This window comes from Glarea lozoyensis (genome assembly GCF_000409485.1).
Source record: "Glarea lozoyensis ATCC 20868 chromosome Unknown GLAREA13, whole genome shotgun sequence".
NCBI lineage: Eukaryota > Fungi > Ascomycota > Leotiomycetes > Helotiales > Helotiaceae > Glarea > Glarea lozoyensis.
The window spans coordinates 942,780-960,220 of record NW_007360987.1 but is presented as its reverse complement, the minus strand read 5'-3'; the positions used below and the strand labels follow the sequence as shown (position 1 = coordinate 960,220).

Sequence of the window (17,441 nt, the reverse complement as noted above, 5' to 3'; positions counted from 1 at the left end):
CGATTTGTGATCTGAAAATGCTGCAAATCAGCACAGAATACCTGGCCGTGGGCGCCAATGGACATCCATCTGTAGCAGATTGGGATGAGTCTGGCATTCTTGCCTTTGGAGCAGATCAGAACGTCGCGCTATGGAGACCTCAGGTAGGCTGTTTCATTGCCGCGTCACGATTTATAGCTTCCCGTCAGATCATAAGAATTTTTATTGTCTACTGGAAGGTCTAAATATTCTACAAAAGCTGATGACTCTATAGGATGAAAATTTAAGAGGTATTTTCCAGCTCCTTAGAGGCCACGAGAACATCGTAAATGCTGTCAAGTTCATTCCTGGATCCTCTGGTGTAGTCATTACCGGGTCTGCTGATAAAAACCTCGTGATCTGGAGAAAGAATGCCCATACAGGACACTATGAAAACTCTCAACAGCTCCATACCCAAGAAAAAGAGAATCATCAAAATTCTATCAACTGTCTTGCAGTATCTGGGGATGGGAAGATCTTTGCGTCAGGCTCTGCGGATTCGATCGTGAAAATATGGTCGTTGGACGCCGAAAATAAAGCTGGCTTACAGCAAACAATCGAGATTAAACCCCGATTCTTCCCATTAGCTTTGGCTCTTAGTCCACTTACAGGATCGCCGGGCTCATATATTCTTGCCGTAGCAGGAACGAAGGACATCATTCAATTGTATGTTCTCGATCCTGAAACCAGCAACCAATTTAAACTCCAGGCAACCCTCGCAGGTCACGAGGGATGGATTCGATCGTTAGAGTTTACAAGAGAAAACGAGGATTCAGACAGTGATCTGCTGCTTTCTTCCGCAAGTCAAGATAAATATATCCGGTTGTGGCGAGTTCATCAAGGCAAAGAATTGCCAGCTGCTGCTGCTTCCGCAGATCCAACTCTAGGAGCGTTCATGCCCGGAAAGTCACTTTCGAACAAAGCTCATAGATTTAGTGCTCAAGGTCTTGCCTTTTCTGCCACTTTCGAAGCTTTACTATTGGGCCATGAAGACTGGATCTACAGCACAAGATGGAGACGCGGGGATGGACGGCTGCAGTTGCTCTCCACTTCTGCAGATAACTCTCTAGCAATGTGGGAGTCGGATCCATCGACCGGAGTGTGGGTCATAATGACACGACTGGGAGAGATCAGCTCCGAAAAAGGCTCTACCACTGCTACTGGAAGTACAGGTGGTTTTTGGACAGGACTTTGGTCACCATCCGGCCAGACCGTGACTGCTCTTGGACGGACAGGAAGTTGGAGGTTATGGAATTTTGATAAACAAAAGGAGAGATGGATTCAGGGAATCGGTGTGAGCGGCCATACTCAAGCCATCACAGGAATCTCGTGGTCAAAAGGAGGTGACTACTTACTATCGACCAGTTCGGACCAGACGACCAGGCTTCACGCTCGGTGGAAGCGAGGACAACAAACCTCATGGCACGAGATGGCAAGACCACAGATTCATGGCTACGATTTGAATTGTATCGATTCGTTAGGAGACTCACAGTTTGTTTCTGGAGCTGATGAAAAACTCATGAGAGTATTTAGTCAGCCCAGAGCTGTTGCCAACCTCCTCACGAAGCTATGTGGTATTCAAGGATTTCAGGTTGATGAGATGCCGGATGCAGCAAACATGCCAGTGCTCGGTCTATCAAATAAAGCCATCGAGGCGGTTGATGATGATACTGAGATCCTACCTCCAGCCAACGACAGAGATCATAATGCGATTGACCCCGCTTCGGTCGTCCACAAATCAACTCTTGATCTCGACCAGCCCACTTCAGAAGAACATCTTTCTCGGCATACACTTTGGCCTGAAGTTGAAAAGCTTTATGGTCATGGCTACGAGATATCAACACTGGCAGCAAGTCACGATGGCTCTATCATTGCAACAGCGTGTAAAGCCAGTTCTATAGACCACGCAGTGATCCGACTTTTTGAGACCAAGACTTGGCTGGAGATAAAGCCTCCATTAAAACAGCATTCTCTAACCATCACAAGACTCCGTTTCTCATCTGATGATAGCCACCTTCTCAGTGTAGGTCGGGATCGCCAATGGGCGGTATTCGAACGCAGTACCGAGGACAAGACAATTTACAAGCTCGCCTATGGAAATCCGAAGGGTCATACTAGAATGATACTCGATGCTGCATGGGGACCAAACACTTCGAGTTTCTTTGCAACTGCAGGGCGTGACAAGAAAATCAACTTTTGGGCCAAGGACAACACCGGATTTCATTGCCGCTCAACTATTACGGAAACGGCGCCAGTGACTGCCATTGATTTCGTTGGTAGGAAAATAACAGACGATGTTGCGTATATTGCAGCTGGAAGCGAGACCGGCTTTGTCGCTATTCATGCTCTGAACATTAATAATGGATTTGCTGCCCAGATGCTGGGCGTTTATCTTCCTAGGTGAGAAGAAATGATACATTTTTATGACCTCAAACTGATCATAGACTCTAGTTCCTATCCCAACCCAACGAAAGCAGTAACACAATTGGCATGGAAGCCAGTCAACGAAAAAGACAAGGATGAAGATGGAAACCTGAATATGGAGCTCGCGATTGCGAGTGAAGATTGCTCTCTACGGGTCTACTCTTATAAGCCCCGCCTTCCTGAAAGTTAAAAGCAGGGTATCATGTCTATGTTAAATGGTGCGCCGTCCCAAATGCATCCATGACCTCTAGGCGTTGAAGCCAAACGCGTTGAAGCGCCTATCGCTAAAACAATATAAAACCCAAATACCCATGATTTTGAACCCCACACTCCGCAATTGATATGAACCCCCTTTTTTATGGTGCACTACGCTTTTCTCTTTCTGGTGCCCTCAGAGCACCGTAGCCTCCAACTCCAGGATTGTTGTACGCTTTTCCTTCGCTTCCTTGCATGTTGTTTCGAGGCCCTCGTTCAGCCAAATCTTCCTTCAACCATCCTAGAACGAGCATTCCCAATCTGCTATTTCCTCTGCCCTCACCTTGCCCCTCCTTCAATTCTAGCTCCTCGACTGGACCCCATTGTTTTACCTTTCCAAGGCTCATGTGTACCAAATGACTCGGCCAATCCGCAAGGTTGTCCAGAATATGCGTCGCATACACAATTGTACATTGTCGGACCTCTGTCTCCTTCTTCAAGAACCCCAGAAAATTGCTTCGACTTAATAAATCCAAATCAACCGTAATCTCATCCAACAGCAATATCCTCCAAGGGCGAATCAATCCCATTGCAAGCTGCACCCGTCTCCTTTCTCCATCCGAAACGGCATGCATCCTCCAGTCTAGATCAATATCCAAAACCTCAACCAACTCATCCTTTCTATCCGGATAGAAGTCACCACCTACGCTCTTCAACAGCTCTCTGACTCCGATATCAGTCCGCACAATTGGATTGAGCACCCATTCGAGACCGAGGTATGTTACGCCTTCCAATCCATCTTTGAACGGGTCGAGACCACCAACGGAGACAGTGTTGCTGGGCGCAAGACGTTTGCCAGAGAGGAGTCGGAGGAGAGTCGTTTTCCCGGCGCCGTTCGCTCCGATTAGAAGGGTTCGCGAGCGTGGTGGTAGTGTGAGGCTGACATTGTAAAGACCGGTGGTGCGATCAGGGAAGCAGTAGGATAGATCATTAACTATGATGTTTGGAGCGGCTGGTTCGGTCATGGTGGATGGTGTGATTTATTGCGTTTTTGAATATCGCAGAAATAGAAAATGAAGAACAAACTTTTAGAGAAAGAAAAGCGTTTGACTTATGGTGAGAAGAGTAAATGAGAAGGAGGAAATTTGGGAAGGTGGGGTGATCGAGGTTAAGTCGAAATTCGTATATTTACATTTAGTAATGGCTGATATGTACAAGGGTATCAAGGGTCGGCGAAAGGATTTTCCAGTTCAACGTGCCGTATTGGTGTACCGTAGGTTCGTTAATGGTTCTCAGCGACCTACTTCTGCTTGGAATATTTTTTATTAGATGTATTGATATAGCGTCTTTTGATCTTAAAGTTTTCAGAGCCTGAATGGAAGATGTTTGCTTCCGTTGATGTATTTAATTTACATGCAATTGACTGTGTCGTGAACTGCTACAAGAGCTAGCTACATGTACCTCCGTATTTCTAACTTTCGCGTAACGCGACCGTTCCATCAACCTCCTCTTTCCATTGTTGCCAATTGGAACACCACAATTCTAGATGTAATCGCGTATTCTTGCCGCCGCCTTCTGCGCGCCGTCAATTCCCTTTCGTTGAAGCTGCTGTACCCGGAAGTCAAAAAGGCTCCATTGCTTCCTTGACGGTTACAAATTTGACACTCGAGCTTTACGATGGCTTTAAGATGTCACAATCTGGTGGGCTTTCGAGCTCCGAAGCCACCAGCTCTACCTTGGACACCTGTAAATATTAATACTATTGTTGTTCTTGGAATACTAGCTGACATTATGCCTAGGATAAATTTATGCACTCGAGTTATAAGCCAGCCCAGTCTCAGCGCAGGTTCTCGCAAACCCCAATCACCCCAAAAAGCACTCGAATTCCAAGATCTCCCCGTACATCTCTTGACAACACTCGTTACAATCGGAAGCACTCTGTACCACCAGAACCAGAACCACAGCCCAGGCCAACTTGGTACTTCGGAGAAAAGGTGGCGCTAGCCATCATAGTGCCTTGCACTGCCCTCTTCACATACAAATTCTTCAACGAATGTGAAATCAGTTGGAGAGGGGCCGCTGCCTCGCCCGGAGCAGTGCAACGCATGATCCAATACAACAAGACATTCGTCTTCTCGATGCGCAACGTTGAAGAAGGTCGATGGTGGACTGGGTTAACTAGCACATTCGCTCACGCGAACATACTGCATCTGATCGTTAATATGCAGGCTCTTTATATCTTTGGGGGTAAAGATCATTCACTTTGCGGGCCTTAAAAGGTTCGGCTTGATATACTTGGGAGCTGGTATCGTAGGTAACCTTGTACAGTACTACTGGTGGAAGAGAACCTTGCCTGAAAATAAAGATGCTGGGGCCGTGAGTGCTTCAGCAAGTGTTTTGGGCCTCGTTGGTTTCATGACAGGAGCCGTACCTCACGCAAAAGTTACCTCCAATATATTCTCTCTGACTCTGTGGAAGTTCAGTGCTGGAATTTTGGGCTTAAGTATCGCGAGCTTATATAGCGGCTGGTTACCTGAGCTGGGTCATGCAGCTCATTTCGTGGGGATGATCTTTGGTCGCTATTCGGTCTACATCAACAGCGGGCTACTCGTAACAGTACGCAGGTTCATAATACGCATGTTACGTTAGTCTGATTATCAATGTCACTTAGACTAAAACGCAGGTCAACGCTGTGTGATTATATTTTCCGGCCGGGCCTTCTCAACTCCTCCGACTGTTTAATGGCACGACTGATTGGATGAGGTGTCTGATACTTCACGGGGCGGAAGGGTATTTGTCACGTGGCCGGAATTTCGGAATCTGATGCCAGTCTATGCGGCGCGAAAGAAAGTGAGCCCAAACCGAAAAGATGGATGCTTTCTCGACTATTCTGTTCAAAAAGGCGGATTCTACTTATATTCCGGGATTTAACCCAGTCATGATCTGAGCAACTCACTCATCGCAATGGATCTTTTTGATGATTTTTCCGTCCCGCTGCAACAACAACCACAACGGTTTATGCTCGCATCGCCGCACCACACTACCAATCATGAAAAAAGGACTTCCAAGTTACGACGGTCTTGTGAGGCATGTCGGAATTCAAAGGCAAGGTGCTGTCCATTAAAAGATGGCGACCACTGTCAAAGGTGTGTTTGTGATGAACCAACGAAATATGTTCATTTCCCTTGCTCATCGCCTCTACAGATGTGTGAAGGATGGGAAGCCCTGTGTGTTCCTTGAAGCAAAGCCAAGGCCTAAGAGAGCGAAGAACTCCAAACTGTGTGTTGCCAATATTAGCCCATATCTTTTTCTATACTGATTCTTCAGCCGTGTCGAGGAAATGGAAGAGAAGCTTGAAACTCTCGCCGCTCTGCTTGCAACTGTACAAGGAGAAAGAGTAAACACCCCGACTGCCGAAGCACCTTTGAGCGAGACAGCAGTAGCATCAGTTGAGAACTCGTCTTCACTGGGTTCATTAACAAACAGTGCCCAATGCAAGGAAAGCCAGCCAACGTCCCATTTTCCATCCAGCATTCCCTATCACTGTCCAATAGTCAACTTCCCAGATTTCTCGTTCGACGTTGTTCATGATTCTATATCTAAAAACATCATTACCTTTACTAAAGCAGAGGCTTACTTGAATGCTTTCAGGGAGCACTCGTTCCCTTGGGTTCGTCTACCAGAGCAAAAGTCTCTTGAAACGTTGCGAAGAGAACGACCTTTCCTCCTCCAATCTGTGCTGACCTTTGCTGCATATGAAGAGGTACGACTTCAACGCTCACTAGAAACCGAATTGAAAAGTACGTTGATGAAAAAGATCTTGGTTGAGGGTGAGAAGTCTCTTGATCTATTGCAGGGATTGCTTGTGTATCTAGCTTGGTATATTGTGCCTTCTTGCATGACGATTCGACAGATCTAACACTTTGCAGGTACCATTTCCACTTTAATGTAGTTCAGGAGCAGATGTACCAGCTTTGCCAGATGGCCGTTGCAATGATGGTCGATTTAGGAATCAACAAGCCAAATTCATCGACCAACTCATTGGATGCACAAGCATATCATGACAGCCCATCTCTGTCTGCTTCTTCCGAGAATCTCGAAAGGCGTAGGACCTATCTTGGTTGCTACTACATCGTCGCATCGTATGTCTTGCCATAGCTCGTGATTGATATTGAGGAGTTAAGCTAATGTATCCCAGTTTATGTCATGGTTTAAGAAAGCCCTCAAACATTGGATTCACAAATTACACTGAAAATTGTTGTCAGACCATCGCTCAATTTGAAGAGTACGATTCAGACCATATAATTCCTTATTTCGTCCGTCTACAGAAATTTGCCGGTGATGTCAATCATACGTTTGATTACGGTGGCGAAAGTAATCTACCAGAACTCGATACCTTTCGCATCAAGATGCTTTCTCAAGTTCTCAACGACCAACTCACTCAGCTGCAAGGCACATTTCCTCCCAAAGTTTGGGATAATGGTAAATTCTCGACTCTTGGTCTTTGTCAACATGCTAATGATTCTAAGCTGCGATAAGGATGACTTATTATTCTTACCGGATATACGTAAATGAGATTGGCTTTCACGCAAAACGGGCCAGTTGGAGTACCGCAGCCACCATCGTATCAGATCATCCGTCGTGGTATTTCTCAGCGACAAGAGGTGAATCCCTTCGTTGCGCGTTACGCGCGGCCAAAGAGTACCTAGATTGCTTTCTCGAGTTGACCATAGATCAACTTCGCAGCTTCATAGTCTCTGACTGGGTACGCCTCGTATATGCTATGCTCATACTTGGCGCATTCATGGGCCGCCTTGACGCGCCTACCTTCAACATCATAGAAGGCCGCGCTCTCGCGAATGTCAAAAGTTATCTCCATTGTTTGATTACTAAACTGGATTGTCTGGCTATCAGCCCATCAGGAGAAGACCGAAATCCGTACCTTTCCCACATAACTTCTCTTTTTTATTTCTACCAGTCTCGATTTCAGCTTTCTGAGACCTGGTTAGAGGATGAGGGGGGAAACTGTTCAGCTCGAGACTTTTCTTTCACGGACATAATGCCACTAATCGTGAAGAAATGTCTAGACTGGGAATTAGAGCCGAAGGAAACTGTCCCTGAGCAGGATTCCCCAGAGGAATGGGAGAAGATAATCACTAGCTGGCCTGAAACTTTGGATCCGAACAGTATATCGATCAACTCTACAGGCTGGTTAACTTAAAACACCACTTCACGGTCAAATCTGATGTATTATCAAAAATGGTTGTACTGTAATCAGTGGTGCTGGGGAGTAAGATTCTAAGCTTCGTCGCTCTTTACCTTCTGGGATAAGACAGCCTCAAGTACATGAGGCTTCAAAAGTAGGAAGAAAACAAAAGAGAACTAGGCGTTTGTAGCGGCAGTTTAACAGGTGGTCATGCAAAGGTTCGCACGAGAACGACGTTGCTGAATCTTAGTTTTAACGTGCACCAGTGCGTTGCAATTCTGACGGGACACCTCCTTGCGGTCAATCAGCGACATAATCTGTCTACTACGCTGTATTTACTCACTCTTTTTGAGTAAAGTTATCATATTGTCTCTTTCAACAAGCTCATTATATATGTTACGGAAGCAGCGTTGGACAGTGTTAGTATGTCCGTGCTTGAGACTGTCCCATCAGTCTTGCAATGCACTGGTGGGGTAACACTGCCTTATGAATGGGATTTTGATCAACAGTTTACACAGAATTTCTCTGCTATACAATCACTGCTATACAATCAAACAGTAACAGCACGAATGGCAAGTCTCCGTCACTGGAGGAATGGACTTCCATACATTCCGAAATTACCTCCTGGTTGATGTTGGATACCTATACGCCGGAATCTAGGAATCCCAGCAGATTCCGCCCGCCACAATATCTATGAGCCTCACGAATTGTGCTTGTCGGCCGTGTCGAGACTCCGACATACATAAGAGAAGACCATGTCTTCATTTCACTCATCATCTATATTCAAACATTCTTTCAGACATTTTCCCAAGCTTGTTTTTTAATTCGATATTTGAAGCTCTTCTGTACAGATTTGGCTGCCCCTCCACGAGAAAGGTTCTACTCGCTTCACCACGTTAAGCAACTAGCATCATGTCGACACATAAAGCCTCGACAGAAGTCATCTCCACGGAACAAAATTCTAGTAAACATTCTCTAGATGAGGAGAAAAATATTGGCGTCGGAAATGAAAATGATGAGGATGATGGAGCACAATATCTTTCAGGACTCAAACTCGGCTTGATCATATTGGGTCTGTGCTTGAGTTGTCTTCTGATTGGTTTGGTAAGTTACCCCTGATATCAGCGACGAAGAGGAGGAAGGACTAATGGGGTTTAGGATATGTCTATTCTTTCCACTGTAAGGTTCTAATGTGGTTATTTGCGTATAATACTCATATGTGTCAGGCAATTCCTACGATTACGACGGCATTCAATTCGCTTGATGATGTGGGTTGGTATGGTTCTGCATATCTGATATGCATGTGAGTGTACTTCAAACATTCTTTCCAACCACTCCAGCCTCAGCCTCCTTGACTGCTACTACCTCGATTCTATAATTTGCCGGATGAACTGACACATCCTAGCTGCGCACTCCAACCAATCTCCGGCAAACTCTTCCAGTACTTCTCTCTTAAATGGACCTACCTCGCATATCTCTTCGTCTTCGAATTCGGCTCTCTCATATGTGGGGTGTCTGTCAATTCCGAGATGTTAATTGTGGGCAGAGCTATCGCTGGATGTGGTGGTGCTGGGCTGTTCAGTGGTGCGCTGATTATCATTGCGTCACTTGTGAGGCTGAGAGATAGGCCTAGTAAGTTACGATAAACATTGCTCTTAAGACCTTAGCTAATGTGCCATAGTTTACACTGGTATTCTGGCATCAAGTAAGTATTATGGCGTCTGACTATCTCGTCGTTGAACCGACCCTTTTCATTGGCTTCGCTGACAGATTCTCAACAGTGATCGGAATATCATCCGTCGTCGGTCCTCTTTTAGGTGGTGTCTTCACTCAACAAACTACTTGGAGATGGTGCTTTTATGTGAATCTCCCCTTGGGATTCATAACTGCTATTACACTCGTCTTCTTCTTCCATCCAAAGTCAAATCCCCTTGCGGCCCTTCCGTTCCGAGAAAAGCTGAAGCATCTCGATCTACCCGGATTGGGATTATTCGTACCTTCGGTTGTTATGCTTCTGCTAGCGATCCAATGGGGCGGTCAAGCATACGCTTGGAAATCTGCAACGATTATCTGTCTGCTGATCTTCGGCATCTTGATGATGATAGCTTTTGTAAGTTGGCAAATCAAGGAAGGTGATGCTGCCAGCATTCCGCCTCGCTTGTTCAAGCAGAGGAATATTTACAGCGCCGCAGTGGCAGTATTTGGGGGCTTGGGAGCAGTAAACATTATGATGTATTATCTGCCAATGTGGTTTCAAGTTATCAAGAACTCGTCGCCTACCAATAGTGGTATCAGGATTTTGCCGATGATTGGTGCGAACGTTGTTGCTGCCATTGCAGCCGGAGGGTTGAGTATGATTTTTCTCCTCCACAATGCTTGAGATGCAAGGCTAACCGACATCACAGTCACAAGGTTCGGCTCCTACAATCCGTTTCTGTTCCTAGGCACAGCATGCGTATCAGTTGCTGGTGGTGTCTTCATCACTTGGAATGTCGATGAAGGGAACGCCATGATTAATGGCCTCCAGATCCTCGCTGGAGTTGGAGCCGCATGTGTAATTCAGACTGTACGTTTCCTCTCTTATGTCCGGTCATACTCATCACTCGAACCAGTGTTCTGTTCAACTTACTGACCCTTTCCAGCCACTGATAGCTCTCATGACTCTAATACCCAGCGACGATCTTCCTGTCGCAACCTCAATTGCAGTATTCTTCCAGTTCTTCGGAGGTGCAATCTTCCTCGCCATATCCCAGAGTCTCTTCGTTTCCAAACTTGTCGATTCCCTGCAAGTCCACGCCCCATCTCTAGATCCTCAAATGGTAGTTATGGCAGGCGCGGCTGGATTGAGAAAGATCGTGGGTCCTGACAATGAGTTGTTACTAGCTCAAGCGCTGGTATCATATAATGAAGCTATCATGCAGACTTTCTGGTTGACTTTGGCTGGTGGACTTTTGGCTTTTGTGGCGAGTTTCGGGATGGAATGGAAAAATCTGGCCAAAAAGCCCGAGGTAGAAAGTCAGACTGAGACTGAAGCTGTTGTTGTGTTGGAGAAGTGATAGGAAGAAGTTGAAAGGGAGTTTCCCCAGGCAATCCGGCGTTGAAGAGGATAGACGTATCTCTACTTTTTGTAAACAATATAGATCTGACATTTAGAGACCACTTCAAGAAATTTTGATTCTCGTACTACCATTTCGAGATAGGCACGTAATAGCTACCATTGTTGTGGTCAGAAACTGAAATCCATCTGCTCCACAAAGGTCTGAAGACTCCTAGGAACAAGAAACCTAGTACAGGGCGCAATATGTTCTTATCTTAGTGTTTTATAGGGTTCTTTGAACAACTTCAAATACTTGTTTATTGAGTACTGCTACAAAGTGATAAATATCTCTTTAAGTGACGCATTTTCATAACGCCAACACTAGGCGTTGGCCCCTTACACTCTCGCTTAGGGGACCAGCCAATTACGCGACACTTCTAACCTTAGTAAAAACGCTTTTGGGACTCCATATTAGGCTTTATACCAGAGGACAATCTAAGTGACAAAATCCACTTCCAATTCTGTCAACTTAGAGTAAAATCAAAAGCGGAAGTTCATTCAGAAAATGATAGTTTCATAGGGCTAGAAGAGATTATGTTTACAAAAGAAAAACAGACGAAATATACCCGATATTTCATTAACTTAGTCGAAGAAACATCGTTTTCCGACTCACTCTTATGTTGTCACCCTGATGGCTTGTTCAAAGTCAGGGCTATGGCATATTCGACTCTTCGTTCGTGGTGAATTACAAGTGCATTCCTCCATCAAGCAACTGGTGAACCGAGTGATGGACTTCTTAGTGAATGCGAAATGTGCACTCTTGAAATCTTGTGAGATAGTTACGAAGAATCAGGATCCTTATATATGGGTATGGGATGTAAATTAGAAATATCTCTTCTACGGAATTTTCAAAAGGTTTCATGTGAAGCGAAGGTGAAGGTCACACATTAAGTTCCTTATATGACATATCAAACTTGCCTAGTATCTAGTAAGAACTACCAACCCACCAACATCCTTATATATTCCGAAAATAACATCACAGATCACCACACCAGTGACAGCACTCAACGATCTTTCTCCAAGGTCCAACCCAAGACATCTCACTACCATCGCACTCATTTGCTCCAAGCTTCGACAGCAAAACAGCACCCAATCGCTTCTCACAACCAGCTACCAAGATGTCGCCCGCAGTCAAATCCCCACCAGTAAAAAAGAAAGTAGAACTCAGCTTCACGAACTGGGTCCTAGGAGGCTCACTCATCAATGTGTCGTCGCCTCAAATCAAACGTGGTCGAAAGGTGATTATTACTGATTCCAAGAGCTCCAAGATCGTGGCGAAGAAAGATGGGGAGGTGACTGCTGAAAAGGAGGCAGCGAAGAAGGATGAGAAAAAGGAGGGTGAGGGTAAAGAAAAGGAGGGTGAGAAGAAAGACGAGAAGAAAGACGAGAAGAAAGATGAGACGAAAGACGAGAAGAAGGATGAGAAGAAAGACGAAAAGGCTGAAGAGAAGAAAGATGATAAAGGGGATGGGGTGAGGATATACATGATTTCTTTTGTTTGCGTTGTGGATTTACGAGTTTGTTTTACGCGTTTGCCCTATGTTTGCCCTATGTGTTTGCTTTACGCGTTGGCATTTATATTTCATTTGTCTGTATATACTACTATATTGCCACATCCGTTTAGTTCCAAATACTAACACCTTCCACAGGCAACCCCTACACCCAAGCCATCAACTCCAGAAAAGTCCGCCGTCACTCACAAATTCACCGCCGAGCAAGAAGCCAAAATCATGTCCATGAAAAACGCAAACCACAGCTGGAAAGAGATCGTCGCCGAGATAGGAGCCCCTCGAAAAGACATCGTCGCCAGATACAAAGAACTCTCCGATCCGACATCCCATCCTAAGAAGTCAGATCCACCAACGCCTCCCAAGAAACATGAACCACGGGTTATAGAGCTCCATAATGATGATGATGGGTTCGGCGGTTTTGGACTCCTGGGAGATTGGGGAAATGACACTGTTTCTGTAAAGGTGACGGAGACGAGGAAGGTTCATGGGGGGAAAGGAAGTGAGAATGGGTCGAAGAAGAGCACTTCGAAGCCGAAAGCTTCTCCAACATCATCCAAGAAAAAGGATGAGAGTAAGAAAGAGGAGGAAGTTTGCGATTGTAAAGAATGCGCAACAAAACGCGAAAAGGAAGCCAAGAAGAACAAAAAGGCTGACAAGGACGACCTGTGCGAATGTACAGAATGCACGAACAAGCGGGAAAAAGAAGCCAAAAAAGACAAAAAGGAGAAAGAAGAGGAACCCTGCTTTTGTACAGAATGCACCACAAAACGCGCCCACGAACCCAAAAAGAAACCAGAATCCATCTGCTCCTGCGACGAATGCACCGCACCACCAAAACCCACAGCAGAAGCCCCCTGCGATTGTCCAGACTGCACGCCAAAACCCCAACACGTATCCTTCTCCGACGAAGTGAAAGTGAAGTATCCGCACCATCCCTCTTCTCCTCCCCCAGAAGTTGAGGAGGAGGTGTATAAGGGGCGGTTGCGGCCGAATCAGGCGTGGACGAGGGAAGATTGCGAGATCCTGGAGGAGCTGGAGAAGCGGTATAAGGAGAATAAGTGGTTGCAAGTACAGGCTGGGTTTTTTAATTGGACGGGGAGGATGGTGGATGGGGAGGTTATTAGGGGGAAGTTTGTTATGGATGGGGCGATTTAAGTGGATGGGAGGACTGGTTGAGAGGCGTCGCATTAATTGCTAGGGAGTTTGGGAACGGAAAATTTTAGATGAATGATCTAGGATGGAAGAGATAATATGGTGATTTGACGACATGGTTTAGGAAGCGAATGACGTTTGGACGTTGGTTGGAGTTTTAGAGTTTTAAAAAGCAACTCTAGGCACAGAGTAAAATGGAACTGAATGTTGATAGCTATTTCAATTGTATCATTTTCGCTATTCTATGAGTCTCCAGCATGCGATGACCCTCCATTACATCAGCAGAAAGCCAAGGGTATACTAAAACCAAATAAACTAATATTCAAACGACCTCTCTTTGCATTATCTGACCCAATACACACTCCCAATTTTCTCCTGACAAATTCTGATATTGACCGCCCAACTTTCTTTTGTACAAATGTGTATGTGTTGTAATGCTGAACGCCGACGTGATGCGATATGCTACCTCCCAGACTTCCATTACAATTCGTATTATTTTGCACCGGACTGTAACCGATGTGTCTTATGTTGACAATTATTGACAAGAAACGAATATCACTATGTAGACTTTTGTTGAAGCCCGTATTCTATCTTCGCTCGTGTTTGTTGTGATAAGATAAACGCGTACCGTGAAGTCCTGCTGCATTGATGTATGCCGATGTTTTCGTAGGAATTGGCACGGCCATGATCATAGTCGTCATAACCTGTGCACTCCACTGATCATATAGGATTGATCATTCCCATTGGGCTTGGCAGAGCTTCAGCTGTAGACTTCCGAGGCGGGGTGCGTCCAGTACTGGTTCCTGGTGTACTTGCTGACCCTGACCCCAACCCTCTCTTCATCATCTTACCCAATATTCCAACCAAAGCCGCAGCATCCTCAAACATATCGTCATCCATTCCCTCTTGTGCATTGTACACCTCTGCAATTGTAGCCTTGGCTAGCTGCCTGGAACTATCTCGCTCGTGCAGACAATCATACAAGAAAGCCGAATATTCTACCCGAACAGAGAGTCGTAGAGGGTGACTGCCCCAAAGAAGCTTCTCGGCAAGGTGTGTCGCTTCTTGAAAGCATTGTAGTGCAATTGGACGATAGTCGGCACTTGGAACTAAGAAGTTTGGCGCGAAATCTGGAGGTGGAGGACTGATTCCGCCAACGGGGCCGCCTTCTAGTGGATGAGTTGGTTGAACTGAACTGGGCCTGTAGATGTCATCCCCAGGATTATCTCTTTCTGGTGCCTTTCCCTTATCTAGTTTCCTAACCCTCGGTGATTTCAGGCCGGGAGGTGTGGACACTTGACCTCCACCACTTTTCATTCGAATGTGCGGAGTGTTATGAAATAAGACGTATAAGTGGTAGTAAGATGCCCTAAGCTTGTGACATAGTACTTTGAGAGGACCAAAATTTGCGACCATTGGTAAGATGTATTCCTCTAGTAGCTTGAGTCCCTCTCGCGCGTACCAAATAATTCTGCAGTAAAGATCGACAGCCTTCGTATCGCGAGTGGTGTCTAATCTTCGTAATTTTCGCGCTCGGATCACACGATCTGAGAGCATGGTGAGGTTTCCAAGTATGGTGAAAAGAGTCTTGGATAGAAATGGGTGGTCAACGTCGACATTTGTTGCGAACTGACTCAGAAACTTCATGTCAACATCAGCTTGCGCCATTGAGCTTACCGCGTCGAAATCGACGGTTGTTAACAAGAGGCAGCTGCGTAGTGAAGGGGTTTTTGGGCGAGCCTTCCTAGGGCCAGGAAGAGAACTTTTAGGAAAGTCCCAAGGGAGTAAGCTAGAAGGATATACATTAGCCATTGTTAAATGATTCAGCACAAGTAATGCTCTATCGGTAGATTCAAGTTGACGCGAAGAAAATTCGTCTAGTTGAGTGCCCTTACTACAGTAGGAGGAACGCGAAATAGCGTGTTCGCGTTTCTGGTGCTGGTAGCTCAATTGTTTCCCAACCGATTCACCAGCAACGCCGATTTGGGTCAGCAGCGTGATATGTGTATTTGCCGTTCTCCCTTGGCTACAATGGTCACGGCGCAACACTCAGTTGTATAAATAATGAGAACAAAAAAGACTTACTTTTCAAATGGACAAGCCTATATCTCGGTATGATCGTCGAATTTCGTTTGCCTGATTGCCCTGAAGTTGCAAAAGTCCAACGTGGTTACTTCTCGCCTCAAGTGATGTGTTGTTCAACAATGAAGCCTTGGACCGTTGTCCACGGGATAGCTTCTTCAATTACACCCTAGATCTCACTTCTAAAAATCTTCTCCACCACCACCACCTCGTCCGGTCTCTCCACACGCCCAACCGGTCCGAGAAGCTCAGGTCGAAATAAAAATCCAAGTGGCCGGACGAATTATGTGCTCGAAGAAAGAACAATGCCTTGTTGGGCACTAACCGAGTTGTCTCGACGGACAACGTCAGTCCCAGGAATACTACACATTGTTAGATCCAAAAACATGGTTTCCCCATTGGCAACATCATTGGCTCCTGGGCTTCCTCGCGGGCATTTAATGGGCATTTACTGACCAATATATTACAGGTCGCGGTCGCCGGCGCAAAGACCCAATCCACCTGGAACCAATCGCAGGTAATAGATGGCTACGGCCACGCTGATTCAACCAAATTTCTCAAAACGAGCCAGACAATCGCCGCGAACCCTTTAATCCTTCGAACGATGGACTGGAACTCGCACAAAGCATTTCGACTCCTCGCCAGGCGCAATGGCACCAAAGATGTCGCAGTTGTTGGCAGAAGGCGGTCAAGGACGAAAATCCGTCTGCGGGTCGCCCACACGTCAATTGAGTGCCCAACGCGGGTGGGAAGGGAGCTGATCACACGGCGAACAAGATGAAGCTAGAATTAGATCGATTGAGGGTTTGCTGGGCCCTCGAGGAATGAGCGTTATGACGGCGACGCGTCTGGGGGATTAGGGGACTTGACGTTCGCGAGGTACCAAAGTAGCGTAACAAAGCTAGAAAAAAGCGAAAAAGCGCTGCACAACGGACGGTGCGAGATCTGGAGACGGACAGGAACTGCAGAAGCTGCAAACTGCAAAGCGCAGAACCGAAGGGAAAGGGCCAAATTATCACTACAGCAGGACCGCCAACCACTGGATTTCCAGCGCTCTCGCCTCCTGCATCAACTTGCGACGTCTAGACGTACGACCGCTGGAGGTGCATTGGTGTGTTGATGCGGTGTGCGGATGCTGCACGATACGTGGCAGCGCAGATGAAGTGGAAGCGGATTGTGGATATGGAATGATGCGTGAAGGGCAGAATGAAGAGGTGAGAGAGGACGAGCCAGCTGCGAGGAGGACCAGCAGGGCCAGAATGCGGCCATGCGCCTTCAAATCTCCGGTCGCAAGAGTTGTCTCTCTTCGTCCTCACCACCTTCGCCGGCGCCCTCACGCAGTCGCTGCTCGACATCTCCACGAAACCGCGCTCTGCAGAATCTGCCTCTTTCGGACGTCTCGAGACAAGAGATATCTTTTTTAGGGTTGGAGATTCGCCGTGCACCCCGCGTGCAGGAACAACTGCAGCCCTGGTTAGGGCTAAATCCGTCTCTGAGTCCTGACTGGATCAACGACACCTGCGACCAAGCGCAACCGCATCGCCAGTGCTGTCACCCACGAGATCCCTCGAATTCCACGGGCCAATGGAGGCAGAGAAAGGGGTAGTTTGAACGGTGAGAGAGGGCTGACCAAACCGGGGTCGAGGGTTATGCCAACGTCTTCTCATCGACACTCCCAACCTCCTCCATTTTGTGTGCGGTATCGTGGTGCCAACACATCGATCGCCTCCGAATACTTTAATCGCACTTGGCCTCC

The 17,441-nt window shown here is 46.4% G+C and overlaps 7 protein-coding genes across 7 annotated transcripts; 5 read left to right on the top strand and 2 right to left on the bottom strand.

Annotated features, from left to right (window-relative positions):
* Positions 1-17: 17 nt before the first annotated feature.
* GLAREA_10270 (WD40 repeat-like protein) lies at positions 18-2,632 on the top strand (the record flags this gene model as incomplete). The annotated part of the gene is made up of 3 exons (XM_008080320.1): positions 18-143; positions 254-2,418; positions 2,470-2,632. The coding sequence occupies 3 exons, from the start codon at positions 18-20 to the stop codon at positions 2,630-2,632; spliced, it is 2,454 nt and encodes an 817-aa protein (XP_008078511.1).
* A 166-nt stretch (positions 2,633-2,798) lies between these two features.
* On the bottom strand, positions 2,799-3,662 carry GLAREA_10269 (P-loop containing nucleoside triphosphate hydrolase; the record flags this gene model as incomplete). Its single annotated transcript, XM_008080319.1, has 1 exon — positions 2,799-3,662. The coding sequence occupies one exon, from the start codon at positions 3,660-3,662 to the stop codon at positions 2,799-2,801; it is 864 nt and encodes a 287-aa protein (XP_008078510.1).
* Positions 3,663-4,314: 652 nt separating this feature from the next.
* Positions 4,315-5,335, top strand: GLAREA_10268 (Rhomboid-like protein; the record flags this gene model as incomplete). The annotated part of the gene is made up of 4 exons (XM_008080318.1): positions 4,315-4,383; positions 4,437-4,810; positions 4,866-5,253; positions 5,321-5,335. 4 exons carry the CDS (start codon positions 4,315-4,317, stop codon positions 5,333-5,335), a joined length of 846 nt encoding a protein of 281 aa, XP_008078509.1.
* A 429-nt stretch (positions 5,336-5,764) lies between these two features.
* Positions 5,765-7,858, top strand: GLAREA_10267 (uncharacterized protein; the record flags this gene model as incomplete). The annotated part of the gene is made up of 5 exons (XM_008080317.1): positions 5,765-5,916; positions 5,965-6,516; positions 6,567-6,779; positions 6,836-7,119; positions 7,167-7,858. The coding sequence occupies 5 exons, from the start codon at positions 5,765-5,767 to the stop codon at positions 7,856-7,858; spliced, it is 1,893 nt and encodes a 630-aa protein (XP_008078508.1).
* Positions 7,859-8,755: 897 nt separating this feature from the next.
* GLAREA_10266 (MFS general substrate transporter) lies at positions 8,756-10,899 on the top strand (the record flags this gene model as incomplete). The annotated part of the gene is made up of 8 exons (XM_008080316.1): positions 8,756-8,947; positions 9,002-9,022; positions 9,070-9,146; positions 9,249-9,475; positions 9,525-9,548; positions 9,625-10,194; positions 10,249-10,409; positions 10,486-10,899. The coding sequence occupies 8 exons, from the start codon at positions 8,756-8,758 to the stop codon at positions 10,897-10,899; spliced, it is 1,686 nt and encodes a 561-aa protein (XP_008078507.1).
* A 1,159-nt stretch (positions 10,900-12,058) lies between these two features.
* Positions 12,059-13,606, top strand: GLAREA_10265 (uncharacterized protein; the record flags this gene model as incomplete). Its single annotated transcript, XM_008080315.1, has 2 exons — positions 12,059-12,412; positions 12,590-13,606. The coding sequence occupies 2 exons, from the start codon at positions 12,059-12,061 to the stop codon at positions 13,604-13,606; spliced, it is 1,371 nt and encodes a 456-aa protein (XP_008078506.1).
* A 717-nt stretch (positions 13,607-14,323) lies between these two features.
* Positions 14,324-15,415, bottom strand: GLAREA_10264 (14-3-3 protein; the record flags this gene model as incomplete). Its single annotated transcript, XM_008080314.1, has 1 exon — positions 14,324-15,415. The coding sequence occupies one exon, from the start codon at positions 15,413-15,415 to the stop codon at positions 14,324-14,326; it is 1,092 nt and encodes a 363-aa protein (XP_008078505.1).
* Between the last annotated feature and the right edge of the window lie 2,026 nt (positions 15,416-17,441).